The sequence below is a fragment of the Brachyistius frenatus genome, unplaced genomic scaffold (genome assembly GCF_029030835.1).
Source record: "Brachyistius frenatus isolate BFR_SWC_R1_liver_20210118 unplaced genomic scaffold, ASM2903083v1 Contig_308, whole genome shotgun sequence".
In the NCBI taxonomy this organism is placed as follows: Eukaryota; Metazoa; Chordata; class Actinopteri; family Embiotocidae; genus Brachyistius; species Brachyistius frenatus.
Window position 1 is genome coordinate 266039 of NW_027210907.1, and position 15569 is coordinate 281607.

A 15569-nucleotide genomic window follows, 5' to 3' on the forward strand; every position below is an offset into this window, starting at 1 on the left:
ATTCACGACATTAAGGCCCTTTTTTGGTTTTACTTTGCTTATCTGGAATATCAATGCAAAACCAGCTGTATATGAAGGTCTCATGTTGAATGAAGCTTTGTGTTGGGAGTCAAATGTGCTGTTTATGACCTGGTGGGGTTTTGTGAACACACCACTCCCTTCTGATCACAGGAAGCGTCGGTAGTCTGGGTGAGTAATGAGGCGTCAGCTGTTTCACCCGTTGAGTCTTATTTTCAACGATTCAGAAGGTGTTTTCTTCCATGTCCGCCGTGTTTTGTGTCTCCAATACAGGTCCAGCACTGTCGTGAACTTTCATCAGACTGCAGAGAGTCGGGACGCTGCAGGACGCTGAAATGAAAAACTTACAGGATCAAATCTGTATTTTAATATGTTTGGGTGAGTTAATATTTGCAGCTCTTTTTTTGTAATTTTTTTTTTTTATTGTAAAGCAAACAGATTAAAGCCACAAATAATTCACGTTACCTCTTAATAGGCTCATTTAAAAAAAAAAAAAGTCTTTTGGGGTCTAAATTCAGTAAATGTTGATAAATTAACCAGAACTAAGATGATGTGTTTAAATCGTTGTTTTGTCTGACAGTAAACCCAAAATATAAAAAAAAGCATCAAGTCTGAACTTTTGAGAAGCTGGTAGTTGTAAATATAGATAGATAGATAGATACTTTATTAATCCCCAAGGGGAAATTCTTTGGGATTATTTTATTATTATTATTATTATTATTTTATTATTTAATATTATATTTGGGAGCTTTGTGTTGTAAAAAGCTAATCATTTATTTATTAATGAAAAAAATAAGTCGGTGTCCAACTATACATTGAAGCACTACGCAGGTTTTAAGAGTGAAAAGCAAACGAAAACAGTAATTTAATTTATTTCAAATCTGACGCAAGTTCCCTTTCTAACCGTTTTAAAACGGAAAACAATGACGCGTACTCGTGTTATTACTGCTGAAATACACGCCGACCGAACGAAATATGTTTCTGTTTAAGTGCTGTTGCTGCTTCCTGATCGGTTTGTCTGTTAACATGAAAAACGATCGGACTTCCTGTCTCCGCGTCTCTCCTCAGCGCCGATGTTGATGTACGGCGCCGCGGAGCGACAGTACTTCGCCGTGCCCAGAAATCTCACCTGGGACGGCGCCAGGAGCCACTGCCAGGTTCGAGCTCACCCTCACGTATATGAACAAAACCAGACTACTTTCAGTTTAATGCTTTTATTTCATGTGTCATTTAAATAAAATAAATGTTGCTCGTGGATTTACACAAATCAGAACATCATTCGGTCCATTAAAACAAGTCTTCTGTTATTTCTAGTTTAGTTGAAGACTGAAGACTTTTTTTGTTGTTGTAAATAACAGTTGTCATAAATAAACCAACACTGTCTGAAAGACTTCAATAATTCACAACTCAAAGGAATGTTTTGGGGAAATCGTCTTTGTTGCTGAGAGTTGGATGAGAGGATTATTTTTATTATTTATTGCACCCTCGGTGTCAGTAGGTTGTAAATAAGACTACAGCCAGCTTAGCTTTTGCATAAATACTGCAAATGAAGAAACTACTAATCTGCCAACTGGCCAAAAAACCCTCATATTTACATATTGTATCTCATTTGTTTAACGCTTACAAAAGCAGCAGTGTAGAAGAGGGACGTGGCGGTTCACTTGGAGGTGATGAGGACTTTCCCGAACATCTGACGGCTCGAGGAAATTACTGCTCGCTAAAATTATTCCGGCTGACTCGGTATAAACCTAAACTCTCCGTAGCAAACATCATGGCGATCCGTCTTGTAGTTTAGAAGATATTTTCCTTTGAAAAGTCAGGAGGCGGAGTCACCACGGTTGAGAGTGGTGATCCTCTGGGTACCATGAACGCCTTCTCTGTACCGGTGAGGACGTTTTACTCTGAATTGAGACTCAATGAGATGCTACTGAAAAACCAACACCGCCAGTATCTACTGGACTGATATGAACTGACCAACTCTTATCATTGTTTGAGGAAACAATCAGCTGGATGCAGACAGGATCTCCGAGTAATTGTTTGCCCTTCGTGTCCGTTCAGGATTGCTTCGAGGAGCTGGTGACTCTGACCCACGACAACGTCCAGGGCATCGCCAAGAGGCTCAACTCTGAACACTGGATCGGCCTTCGCAAGAACTTCGACTCCAACAATGCCACCAACTACTCCACCAGCTACCCCACCAGCTACCCCACCAGCTACTCCACCAGCAACTCCACCAGCAACTCCACCAGCAACCGCAGCATGTCGTGGACCCGCTGGGCTAACGGGGACCCACTGGCCTTCCAGAACTGGTACCCCGGTTGGCCACTCCTTAAACTCTCCTTCCCCAAGATAGACTGCTGCAGCTGCTCCTGCAGCTGCCCGTTGCCCGCGACCGCGACCGCGACCTTTGACCCGACGAGCTTCACCGACTTCGGAGAGAACGCGACGGGAAACTGGAGCTCCGACGACCTGACAGCGGCTGAAAACACGGCGGACGCGAGCGGCGTCACCGACCTCATGGGAAGCTTTGGACCGACGTGGAATAACATCAGCGCCACGGCTGGACCCAGCATGGCCACGACGCTGGTGGTCGAGCCAACGTGCTCACGATCGCCGGCGGTGCTGCCAGAATTCCCGGAGAACTACGTCGAAGACTCGTGCGTGGCGATGCTCGCCTTCGGGCTGTGGGTCGAGAAGAGCTGCTCGGACCTGCTGCCTTTCGTTTGCTATGAAGGTCAGACTCGCTTTGTTTTTGTTTTTTTAACATTATTCTTTACATGTATATGAATTAGATTTATTATTATTTGAATATTTTACAGTTTATTCCACAGTTTCAATCCACAAACTGAGTGTTGTTTTTGTTGATATGTTTGGCAGCCACACGACAAAATCCGACGAATATTTCTCCCTGGAGGAAAAAATATGATCATAGTGAAGGAATAGCAGACATGTTCGATGAAAACATGACTTATTTGCTTTTGTATGCGGGACAATATGCTCAACTACCTTCTGAGATCTTGTGCGTTCTCACCGTAGCCGTCCACGCAATAATTTCACAACATCACGCTTCATCTCGGCATCGATCTTCATCGTCCAACAGATCGTTTCTTCGGCCGGGCCGTCGTGGCCGACGTGACCACGGAGAGCGCCATGCTGACGTGGCTCCCCGCGCTCGGTGACATCAGCTATTACCGCGTCGAGGTCCGAGGCGAAGACAACCGGACGGTCAACCAGACCGGACTGACCCACCGCCTCGGGAACCTGACAGCCGGCAGCCTCTACTCCGTCCAGGTGTTCCCCGTCAAGTGCGAGAGAGACCTCAACCCCCAGAACGTCACCTTCTACACCGGTGGGGTTTTATTCACCTTCGTCTTTAGCAGATCTGCTGCGAGAGGAAAAGTGCATTTTTTCAACCTGCTCCTGTGGTTTTAACACAAAGAGAACACATTCAAGACTACATGTACATTTATTTGTTGTATATAACCACAAATTATCTAAACCTGTGCCCGTGTGTATTGAGTTTTTTTTTTTCCCTAAGTAGGAGCTCTGAAATCAAGATGTCCAACGGAAAACAGGGATTTTTACATGCTGCACATTTGGCATATAGATTATTAATTCATGATCTGATGTGGCTTCAAAAAATATGAAAGGTTATTAAATTGTCTTTTAAACAGTGTAAAATACTTTGATTCAATAATATCCAAATCTTTTTAAAAATCTAGATAAATTTGACCAGATTTTAGTTCAAAACAAGTGTTTTTCTGCCACAAGTGGGCATTTATATATTTATATAATTGTTTTAGAAGCACTTTTTAAAGCTCAGATTAAGTGCACATAACTTGATAAACAAATTAAAAAGTATTTCAAACACTTGTAATTCTCCTTTTTTTTTTTCTTTCTTTTTTTCAGAACCTAACAAAGTCATAAAACTCACAGTCGACACGGTGACAAAAACCTCCATCTCTCTAAGCTGGAACAAACCAGCTGGAAACATCGATATCTACCGCATTAAAGTTGAGAATCAAGTGTTTGAAACGGACATGACCGTCAGCGAGGTCGAAAGTTTGATTCCCGGGACACTATACACGTTCACCGTCCAGTCAGGAGTCCGGGACCGGTCCAAGTGGAGCGTGGAGTCCAGCACCACGGCGTACACCAGTGAGTTTCTAAAGGATTTAGACGCCGAGTAAACGTTTTTGTCCTACACGATGCCCTTTTCTCTGCAGACTTTTGTTTGTTTCTGTGTTTTCTTAGTTCTTCGAGGACATAAAATATGAAGCGCACAAAAAAAAAAAAAAAAAGATCCCAGTAAAAGCATGCGAGAGGCTCATTCATATTTAAAAGGCGTTTATAGCTTCTCGCACAGCGTATGAATGAAATTCAAATTGGCAAAGGCAAATCCGACCTGAACAGTGGTGATGAGGTTGTGTCTGTTTTGTGTTTTATTGGTTTGATCTTCCTTTCAGGGCCCGGCGCCGTGTCCGACCTCTCGGCGTCCAACATCACCGACGACTCGCTGTCTCTCACCTGGACGCCACCCGAAGGACGCTACACGGGGTTCAGGGTGAAGGCCTTCAGCAGCACTGATTAGTACGTATCCGTCCACGACCTGCACACGCGGCGCTTTGTCGACTTTCTGCAAATATCTGCGCAGCTATTGGAAGACTCGTGATGAAATCGAACTCTCGAGCAGGGTGAAGAAGCAGCTTGTAGGATTTAGTGGCATCTAGTGGTGAAGCCGCAGAGTGCAACCGGCTGAACGCCCCCCTCGTCTTCCACAGCGTGCAGGAGAACGGCGACAAAGTCCTTATTTTTTTTTTTTTTTAGAGCCGGTGATTGGTTTGTTCATTCTGGGAAACGTAGAGGTCGAGTGGAGGTCACAAGCTGACCTCCTCCTCCTCTTGTAGTTATAAGGAGCGCACCGTTTAACGGCCCCCTCGTTGCAGAGAAAACCTGCGGACGACTACGGCAGATGAAACCAGGAAGTCGTTACGTAAACTTTGATGGATAGTTTAACATTTTAATGTTGTTTTCTTGTCCAGCTCTTTAGCATCGATTTTGTCTCTTTTATTTATTTATTTTTTTTTTTTAACTGATTGCTGCTTTAAGATAATTTAACACGTTGATAACAGTTATAACTGGATGAAGTCCTAAACTGTCCAACTATGTTTTAAGCTGTAATAACCTGGTGTTATATTAGAATTTCTCACAATGTGTCCCCCTGTAGAAGTCGGTACATTTGCGAAGCAGCAGCAGTTGTCGTCTCTTAGTTGTGTTACTGTTTCTCTCTGTAACAGCGAGTACTTTAACACCGTGGTGAGCCAAACCTCGATGCGGGTCATGAACCTGCCAATGGGCAGCAAGATAAAGCTGGTCGTGACGGCGCTGGCCAATTACACCCTGGAGGGCGACAGTTCTACCATCTTCAACAACACCAGTAACTCCTTTTTGTTGCTTGGCAGAAACGTCCTCCGCGCTGCGTTCACCGTCACTAATCTGACTCTGTGATGTGTCGCGTAGGTCCCGGACCGGTTTCAGAACTGATCGCGTTGTCCACAAAGAACACCTCCTTCTGCGCCTCCTGGACCCCTCCTCCGGGAAGCGACTTATCTTTCATCGTGGAGCTTAAGTTGGACCGGAAGCCTGTAGAACGATTTGAAGGTGAAAAACAGCCTAAGAAGTGTTTCACCAAACTGAAGACTTCCTCCAAATACACCGTGGTCGTCTTCGTTGTTAGCGGACATCTCGTCAGCCCGCAGATGACGCTTACCGAGTTCACCTGTGAGTCGTCTCTCTGTGACTTAATACGACACTAAAGCTGTTATTATTACGACGGATTATGAATCCAAAGAGTCAGATGGACTTCAGATGAGCCACTCAAAAGCAAGATGAAGCCAAAGTGAAGCACACAAGAATGTTGGAGCAGTAAATAATAAATTAGATGGAGAAAAGGATCCTGGAACGGTTAATAGCTCCTTTATAATAGTCATGAATAGTTTCAAAAACAGTTGGGTTGGATGAAAATCTGGATTATAATTTTTAAAGAAAATCTAATTATATTGGAAACTCCAAACGCTGATCGTGAAAATTGTGTCCATACTCTGATAAATGAGTCTCGCTTCCTGTTTTCAGTGCCGTCTGAGCCCACTAACGTCAAAGGCGAAGGCAATCAAAACAGCATCACCTTCACGTGGACGGCTCCGGACAACATCGAAAAAGCCACGTACGTCGTCAACATCAGCTCCGACTTCTGGGGCCAAAGCTGGAGCGACACCGTCCGCGACAGAACCACCCACACGTTTAACGACCTGAAGTCTGGATCCAGTTATCGTTTTCAGGTTTCCACGGTGGCGGGCGGTCTGACGAGTGTTCCAGGATCCGTCACGGTGCGCACAGGTGGGACGAAACACTCGGGCAGGTTTGAATACTTTACATCCGCGCTGCTGTCGGAGCAAAAGAAACGAATTTAAAACGCTATATAACCGATAACTGTTCGCTCCCCAGAGCCCGATCCGATAGAAGTCGGTCTGTCGATGATGTGCTCTTCACCCCAGTCCCTCCTCTGTGACAACAGCACCACCAAACAGAGAGTATTTGAACAGGTGGGTCCGTCGCCGCGCGGTGGAGGGAAACAAATCAAGAAACACTCTTAGCTTCACAGTGAAAGTTCATCAAATGTACAAACAAATATACGAAAACACGTTCGGCAGGTTTTTGGAGCACGAAAAGGAAATGTTGATCTAAACGTGAATCTGTTTTGTGTTTCGTTGCAGTTGGAAGAACATTTTCGGCAACTTTTGAAGGAAGAGATTAAATGGGAACTAAAAGAAGTATGAAAAAAAAACCCCGCAGGAACCCGACACACAACGCTTTTATTTTGTTGGTTTTGAAAGTTGTTTCGGTGAAATGTACATTTGCCAGAAGAGTTTTCTTTGTGGTGGGAATTCTGCAAACATATTAGTTTTGTGAGCTTTGTGCTTTTAGGAAAATAGAATACGAAGCTGCTGTGAGTTGTTGTGTTATTCAGTCACAAGAATTAAAATGTTATAATCCATTATAATGTACGCTGACTCGCGTCTTTTACAGTCTGAATTTTAGCAGTCAAAAATGTACGAAAATAACTAACACCAAAAAAATAGGAAGGAAGTGGAAACATTTCTAAACAAGAATGTAGCAACTAATAATATTCGTTTTCTCAATTCGTCTTGTTTTTATTTATTTGTCCTCAATATTTTGCACATACTTTATATATAATCTCATTTCCACCCAAGAAAAGTAAGAATTTATGAAACATTATTTTAAAGGGATAACTAAAACAATTAACTCGTTATATCCACAATTTGAGAAAGACAAAACAGTCACATGATATGTAGACATGTATAAAAAAAATTAAAAAAAAATCTTCCCTTAATAAGACAATATAATCAAATTTGTATCTATTTTCTTTCTTAACAAAAATATGGTATATCTGTGTCTGATGTTTTAAATGAATGAATTCAAATCTAAAACAACATTTTGAATTCTATAACTCAGATTTTCTTCAATTTTACTCTCGGCACAATTTAATACGCTGCGGACAACTGAGTGACCAAAACCAGATTAACGCACCGTCTTCCTTTTCTTTCCTAAAAACACGGAGGAGCGTCTGAAAGTCACATCAAAACAAAACAAAAAAAAGCATCTCAAAGACAAAGCTGTTTGCGAACAGACTTAACACCTTCGACGCCTTCGGGCTGGGATCGTGAAGGCCTCCGTCGGCTGCTCGCTCCGCCAGCTTCCTCTCGAAAGTGTCAACTACTAATTCGGAGCTCCCGTGTTGAGAGGAAACGGTTCACGATATGAGGAAGAGGCGGGGCGCTCACGTTTTATTCTGCTTAAAACGTGCGAAAATGAGAAGATGCCGCAAATATGAGTCAGAAGCCGTTTGAAAGGGCGCCGAGCAGCAGCGTGGATTCACCGCCGAGACGCCGAGAGGAGGAAGACGAGAGGGAAACACCTGCAGGTCAGTTTTAAAACGGCTTCTCGCCACGCAACGACACACACACACAAAAAATCAAATCAAATAAAGCTTTAAAATGTGAGAGTAAAAAGTGTCGCGTGCTTTCGCAGTTTTTCAAATGTACGTGTGTGGTGACGTAGACGCATCGACCACGAGCGAAGCAGTTACTGTTTTCGAAGCGCAAGTTATCCGAGAGGTTCTCGGTTTTAATCTTAACGATTGTCAGGAGGTCAAATTGTAAAATGTACAGGCAAGTAAAAAAAATGAAGAGCGCTTGCAGACGAGGTTTTAAACCTGTGGATTTGTTCTTTATTAAGTTCTCGGTTGTCTCTTTTACTGACGTTTGAATAATAAATCCGAGTTAATGATTTGATTATTTAAATGCCTGCGTGGTGCCTTTAAAAAAAAAAAAAAGCTTTTTGTCTCGTATATAAAGTTATAACTGAGGAATATTTCTTAATTTTTTTTTTTTTTTAACCGTTACAGATGCAGGATCATGTCCAACGTGTCACGTGATGGCTGGGGTGGCCGTTGCCGTGGTAACAGCAGCCGTGGTCGCGGGACTCCTTTTGGCCTTCGTCTCATTTGGTGAGTCTGAATCTCGAGTTGAAAACATGCATTCGTATAAATCGTACGTTGGACGATCTGTATGTATGATTTACAATTAGCAGTTTATTTCTGTTTGTGTTCTTCGAATATGTAAACAGAGTTTTGCTGCTAACTTATTCCTCTCAAAACTCTTTCACAAAAATTAAATCTACAAAATCTATCAATTGTGTTAAGATCTGTTATAGTTTCCATGTTTTCTTCCATCTACATTTCTTAAAATGATAAACAACCTTTTGTATTGTAGTTCCCTAAATAGTTTTAAAAAGATAATCCAATAAAGGTTTTGCTATAATCCAGCGTTTGGACAATCTTTTCTTCATCATTTTAACTCGGTTGCTCTTCAGTTATGATCCGTTCATGAATATTTTGCCTTCGTCGGTCACACGGACGGCAGCGCCGGCGGCGGATCCGACCTCTGCAACACCGGACGAGAAGCTGCAGCGGTGCCGAGAAGAGCGCCACCGTCTGGACCTGATGCTCCTCGACGTCACTCGAGGTGATTCGCCGAACACCCTGCGAACGGGGGCGTTTCCAGGTGAGATCTGTGGCGGCGGTTTTTTTTTTTCATTGGTTTGTATTTTCGTCCTCCACCCGCAGACTCCAGGTGCCGTCTGTGTCCCGCCGGCTGGCGCTGGTGGAGACGTCGCTGCTACTTCTTCTCACCGGGGCTGCAGGAGAACCGGCGGTGGAACGAGAGCGCCGAGTTCTGCCGGCGGCACGACGGCCGCCTGGCTGTCATCGAGGACTCTGCAGAGATGGTAACGGCGCGCTGCGGAGGGAATGTGTAGCTCTTACAAACGGAGGCCATGTGGGAACTACCGGAGCTGTTGAGAAACCCAAGTAGAGTGGACTTCCAGAGACGGAGTCTAAGAATACACAGAGAATAAATACTGAATAAAGAGGCGAGAGTAAACTCAACATCTAACTAGTCAACAAAGATATTTGACCAACCAGCACCACAAACACAGATAATAATGATATCAATAATAAACTTTATTTGTTTAGCATCTTTCATACAAGAAATGCAGCTCAAAGGGCTTCACAGCAGCACAATTACATGCAGTCCAAATACAAAGGAACATAAAATGGAATTTGAAAATAAAAATGAAAAAAAAAAAAAAAAGATGCATTCGAAAAGATCAAACTAAACAAAAAGCCAAAAAGAGTTAATGTGGTTTAATTTGAGTTTGGCGCAAAAAAAAAAAAAAAAAGGACATCAGGGACGTAAACTTAAAAACTTGCAGTTCTGGAAGTTTCAGCTCTCCATGAACTTGTCCTTAAATTTGAATGTTTATTAACTTAGTCGTGAACAATTAAGCCTCATCAAGTCCGTTTGATTTGAACTCAGATTCACAAAAATAAATAAAAAACTGCCCATTAAAAAAAACAACCTTGAATGAAATGAACGTTGTTTTTTTTTAAATGTTGCTTCCACCACAGGATTTTCTTCAAGGCGTGATGAGCACGTTCTCCCGGTTTCCCTTCCTGTGGGTGGGACTGACGGACGCCCAGCAGGAGGGTCGGTGGCTGTGGGGGGACGGGACGGACGTCCAGCACTACATGCCGTGAGTCCTGGATCTTTCCATACAGATCATGATTGACAGACGTCAATTCACAGTACATCACGTTAGTCCAGCCAATCACAGCTCACCGTGTTTGTTTGTTTGTGCGCCGAAGTCTTTTATCGTTGAAAACTATTTTGTCAAAATACACACGTTGAAAAATGTTTGTATTTTCAGCTGACCTGCAACACACTGACTGAAATACTCTGTAGGATACAAATAGCTTCAAAACAAACTGCACCAACAGCACTTTATATAAATTAGTATTACATGTTTGTTTTTTTCAGGAAATGTCCTAAAAAAAATTACAAACCTTTAAAATAAAGAGTTAAAAAAAAACAAGAAAAGAACTTTTAATTATACAAAAAGCCGAACACAGAGGCTGAAAGTGTGAATAAAAAAACAAACAAAGAATATTTAAGTTCAAATTACTTTTATTACAACATTATAATAAATATGAGCAGACATATACATATATACATTGACATACACAGACGTACGACAAAAAATTAGGGCTCTTTTTTTTTTTTTTTTTTTGGGGTGTATTTTAAATATTTCACACATCATTCATCAAAACGTGTGCGTGTTTTTATAGGGTGACGGTAGATTGGGACGCCGATCACAGGGACTGTGCGGACCTGAGGGGAGGTGGGAGTCTCTTCGCCGCCGACTGCGAAGCGTACGGACCCTGGGTTTGTAAGAAAGAGTCGTGACAACGCAGACGATCCAAACACGCCTCCCGTCTACAGTTTCAGCGGTTTTTGTTTCGGTCTGATAGAAATCTCAAAGTCTGACGTTGTTTTAAAGAAGGCTGCGTGTACGTTCAGAGTGCCACGATCCGTCACTTCAATCTTCCTATTAACATCATTATCCGTTCTTTGTACATGTTGTTAACTGAAGCTTCAGCTTGTTTTAGATCCGTTTTTTTTTTTTTTTCTGAAGAAAACAAAATTCCGTTTTATTTTGAAAGTTTAGATTTAACTGACGACGGTTGTTGTTGTTTTTTTCTTTGTCGAAACCGTTTTAACTTCATTTTCCTCACGTTAAATTGAATTCTTCTGAAGCGTCAAGCGGGAGTTTTGACTTTTCACCCCTCTCATGTTGAGATTTCGTGCGGCTCGAGGACCGTCAGGAGCGCGCGGCCGTCCATCGGCGCCAGCAGCGGGTACAGCTTCTCCTTGAAGCTTCCTGTGAACGTGTAGATGTGGAACTTGGTTTCCGCGTTGTAGAAGGAGATCTGGCCTCCCTCGTAGTCTAAGTAGATGCCCATGCGCCGGGGCACGAGGCCGACGGGCAGCTGAGTCTCCGGGTTGCTGCAGACGTAGAAGTGGAGCGTGCTGCGCCACAGCGTCCAGTAGCCCTGCTCCGGCGTCATGGGGAAGCGCCCCTCCCGCTTGGAGCTGCCGGAGGCCAATCCCACGCGCCAGTAGCCGTTGTTGGCTATGTTCACCTCCCAGTAGTGGCGGCCGCAGCTGTAGCCCTCCCAGCCGAGCACGCAGGGCCAGCTGTCGAAGCGCTGGGTGCTGTGAGCCGGCTCGGTCTCCGAGTGGCCCTCCTGGACCTGACGCTGGTCCTCCGAGAGCACCAGCCACGGGTGGTTGGTCATCGGGTCGAGAATCACATTGGCTGCAATAAAAAAAATTTTTTTAAAAAGAGATAAATGAGCTAATTATCCTGCAGCTGTAATATTTGGTGGGTTTTCTGTCACGATTAGAAAAGCAAAAGAAATTAATTTACCTGTTGCGCTGCAAATCCAGCTCCAAACTGAAAAACAGAGACACGTTGAGTTGGTTATAGTTGCAGTGGATGTGATGATTTCACACGGCCTGAACCGGGAGTTCCCAAAGATTAAGACTCCTATCTTTTAAGTTTTTGTATTTTTGTTTTGCATATATATCTTTTTTTTTAATATATATATATTTTCCTGGTCTCTGAAAACAAAAATCAACCGAACTGCTAATAGAAATACACCATGAGATGATCAAATTGCTTTATATCAGGAACTCGCAGGCAATAAAAGAAGCTTTCAGTCTTTTTTCCTTTAAGTAAAAAGGTACATTTGGGAAACACTCACCTGAGTTTGGGATGTATCGTGGAATTCCTGCTTTCCAGGTTCTTTGCTTTGCCAGTAACCATAACTGTGGAATCATTTTCTGGAAATGAAGAAATAAATTCAAAATGTTATTCTCAGAACAGCATTATTTCATTTTTTTTTTACTCTTTTATGATAATGTTTGAAAATCCATAAACACTTTTTCCACACTGTTGGTGCAGAGCTAATCTGGTTGGGGTTTATGGCGAAACACAAGGCGGGTCGTAAAGAGTCGACATCCACAGCAAAGCCCTTCACGTGTCAACCTTACGACACACCATCGTCGGCGAATGTGGTGATTTATTTATTCATTTATTTTTATTTTTTATCAGCAGAATCTTCACTGCCGGCTGTAAAAACCACAGGTTGTTGAAGTTATCTGGTCAAAAGCAGATCTTGGTCGCGTAAACTGAAACAGAGTTCATTTATTGAAGCTCTGCACACACAAAAGGAGCAAAGTTCACTCAAATCACACATTATGTAAAATGGTTTCACGGCACTGAACACTAAAGACTTGGTTTTGATGTTGAACTCGTTGAGCTTCTCTTTTAGGGGCTTTAACTCTGGTTTATTTGTGCCATATCAAACCAATAAAAAAAAAAAAATAATCTTTGAATTCAGATAGTTTTCCAGAGTTCGTTTCATTTCGGCCTCATTTTTCACTCAATTTGAAGTTAAACAAATGAGATCGCCTGACATTTTACGTTTTCTTTTCTGAAAGTGCGGCTCTGATCCGGTAGAAACGTTTCCTCACCGCGCTGTCTTCCTTGAGCAGAGACCAGGTGATGAACTCCAGCAGAGGCAGCAGGTTGACCAGCCGTTTCTTCTTCAGGCCGAGCAGCCTCAACACTCTCCCGACCTCCTCGCTCTGCACGCCGCAACTCTGCGCACAAATACCTCATTTCAGCCGTGACCTTCGCCGCTGTTTTCTGTCGAACCCTGGCACTTTATTTGGGCCTTTTTAGTTTTAGGTTTTGCGACTCCTCACCTCGGTCGCCTTCTGCAGCTCCTTTGCCCACTCCATGACCCTCAGATGCGCCTCCTCCTTGCCGTCCTCGTCCTCTTTACTTTCCCGTTCTTGACTGTCGGACGGCCGGCGCGTCCCCTTCAGCAGCTGAGGACGCCGAATCGGTGAGTAAACATTCACACGCTACGAGTTCGATCAGCAGTTGAGAGAAACCGGTGTGAGCGCTGCTGACCTGGTGGACATGACGGAGCTCATTGGCCCACTCCAGGATCAGCTTCCTGCTCTCCTCGAGGCTGCGTTCGGTGCGCCGGTCTGAACTTTCGGCCTCCTTCTTACCGTCGTCTGGTTTGTCGCCGCCCTGCTGGAACACATCGCACACGGTCAGACACAATCCGGCACCACGAAGTCCTCCGGAGGCGATGACACCATTAAAAAGGTCTCGAGTGGGAAGTTATTCCATTCGCAGATGTCAAGTGGTTAAAGCGATACCCCCCCCCCCCACACACACACACACACACATACACACATACACACAACACACACACACACACATGCCCGGCCCTGTGGTGGGTGTAAGTTCATGTAACCAGGCTGTAAAAGAGTCAATAAACACGTCTCCATTCAGCATCCACCCACCCAATTAACCTAGTCATCAGTTTCTTCATGAACAAGCAATGGTTCCCCGTGGCAACGCTTGTACAATCATAACTTAAAAAAAAAAAACATTCCTTTGTGACAAACTGTTCTCTCATTTTTCTTATAATATCAAAAGCCTTTAGTCTCACTTTATTTATTTATTTATTTATTTTTAAATCCCGAGTTGGCAAAAAAGCCCCAGTAGTAAAATGAGAGTTCAAAATGAGGCATGCAAACCTTTAACATCACTTCCTCTTCTTGTCTACTTTATCCACCATTGAGCCACTTCTCTTTTTAAACACATTTCACTGAATTTATACTCTTGACATTTGTGATTGTCACTAAGTAATAACTTAGTGTGTGTGTGTGTGTGTGTGTGTGTGTGTGTGTGTGTGTGTGTGTGTGTGTGTGTGTGTGTGTGTGTGTCTTCCTTCCCTCAGGTCTCACCTTGCAGACCTGGTCCACCTGCTCCTTCCAGTGCTGGACGAACTGCACGCACTCCTGCAGGCTGCGGAGGTCCTTCATGCCGCTCTGACGAGGGTGCTGCTGCAGCAGACACAACAGGTCGCTCACAAACCTGAACAGCAAAACACTGAACAACAAGGGGACGAGACATTTGGGGTTTTAAGCCCTGCGGGGGTTACCTGTGAGCTTTTGGGGGTGTCTTCGGCCCGTCGGCTGGGGGCCGAGCTGTGAACCTGGACGCTCTCGTCGGGCAGCGCCCAGCGTACGACCCCGATGGAGCTGCTCTGGGTGGTGCTGTCGTCCTCCGCCGGCAGCACTTTTTTCAACCCTAATATGGGAAATAACAAACGGCTGTTTGAGTCTCAGCTAATATCAGTTCATGCAACACACACGTTCACGTTTCCAACAGAGGAAGTAGATCAAACTTAAGAGTAACCGGTGCTTTTAAACAACCAACAGATCTCATCATTAGCTTTTGAAATAGTGTATTCGCTTGGATTTAATCCGGTACCGATGCGTCGGCGCTGTTCAGGAGCATCCGATTGAATCTAATGATGATTGAATTCCAATTATTTTTCCCACATCAGAAAAAAAAAAGATTGTAAGTTCATGAATGAAACACACACATGATGAAAAGTGTCATCAGCAGTGACATTAATAAACCTACTTTTATCGGACTTCAGGATGCTTTTCACCTCCATGGTGGCTTCCTCGCTCCTCACTGTGTACAAGAGATCGCATGAAAAAAAAAGTTTGGTGTCCAGTGGTGGAAGAAGAAAAAAGTACCGAACTGCAGTGTGAATGTAGTCCATCAAAAAAGTAGAAAATTCAAAATAAGTAAAAAAATAAAACTGTCGGTGGTAATTTGAAACACAAAAAACATCGACATTGAAATAAATTGGAGCTAAAAATGTGGACGTGACTCACTGGCACACAAACATATCCAGTATATTCGCTCTGTAATGAGTTTATTTGATTGTAAATAATAATCAATAACTTTTTGTCCAGGTACCTGTTTTTAAATGAACACAACATATAATATGATATATTATAGAAATTCAATATGAAGTGCATAAACGTACATGCATTTGTACAATCCAACAATCAGTACTACAGTTTTCTGTAAAGTTTGCCGTACCTTCGGTGCAGCGGTGGTGACGCTCTGCCGGCTGAGAGGACTGGACGGACACCTCTGCTCGTCCAATCTATTTGTCTCGCTGC

At 43.5% G+C, this 15569-nt stretch overlaps 4 protein-coding genes across 4 annotated transcripts; 3 read left to right on the forward strand and 1 right to left on the reverse strand.

The window, feature by feature from the left end:
* The first annotated feature begins 22 nt into the window (after positions 1-22).
* Positions 23-5084, forward strand: LOC138635424 (uncharacterized). Its single transcript, XM_069722885.1, has 6 exons — positions 23-396; positions 1087-1175; positions 2077-2752; positions 3119-3367; positions 3928-4176; positions 4485-5084. The coding sequence occupies exons 1-6, from the start codon at positions 354-356 to the stop codon at positions 4607-4609; spliced, it is 1431 nt and encodes a 476-aa protein (XP_069578986.1). The 5' UTR covers positions 23-353; the 3' UTR covers positions 4610-5084.
* A 54-nt stretch (positions 5085-5138) lies between these two features.
* LOC138635426 (receptor-type tyrosine-protein phosphatase H-like) lies at positions 5139-7404 on the forward strand. Its single transcript, XM_069722889.1, has 5 exons — positions 5139-5455; positions 5539-5799; positions 6151-6414; positions 6523-6620; positions 6792-7404. The coding sequence occupies exons 1-5, from the start codon at positions 5230-5232 to the stop codon at positions 6852-6854; spliced, it is 912 nt and encodes a 303-aa protein (XP_069578990.1). The 5' UTR covers positions 5139-5229; the 3' UTR covers positions 6855-7404.
* Positions 7405-8523: 1119 nt separating this feature from the next.
* On the forward strand, positions 8524-11832 carry LOC138635436 (CD209 antigen-like protein C). The gene is made up of 5 exons (XM_069722901.1): positions 8524-8605; positions 9021-9122; positions 9224-9384; positions 10067-10191; positions 10784-11832. The coding sequence occupies exons 1-5, from the start codon at positions 8533-8535 to the stop codon at positions 10899-10901; spliced, it is 579 nt and encodes a 192-aa protein (XP_069579002.1). The 5' UTR covers positions 8524-8532; the 3' UTR covers positions 10902-11832.
* Positions 11285-15049, reverse strand: LOC138635450 (zinc-binding protein A33). Its single transcript, XM_069722919.1, has 9 exons — positions 15016-15049; positions 14528-14676; positions 14331-14429; positions 13430-13605; positions 13269-13362; positions 13035-13163; positions 12263-12341; positions 11926-11952; positions 11285-11814 (listed from the first exon to the last, which is right to left on the reverse strand). Exons 1-9 carry the CDS (start codon positions 15047-15049, stop codon positions 11285-11287), a joined length of 1317 nt encoding a protein of 438 aa, XP_069579020.1.
* Positions 15050-15569: the final 520 nt, after the last annotated feature.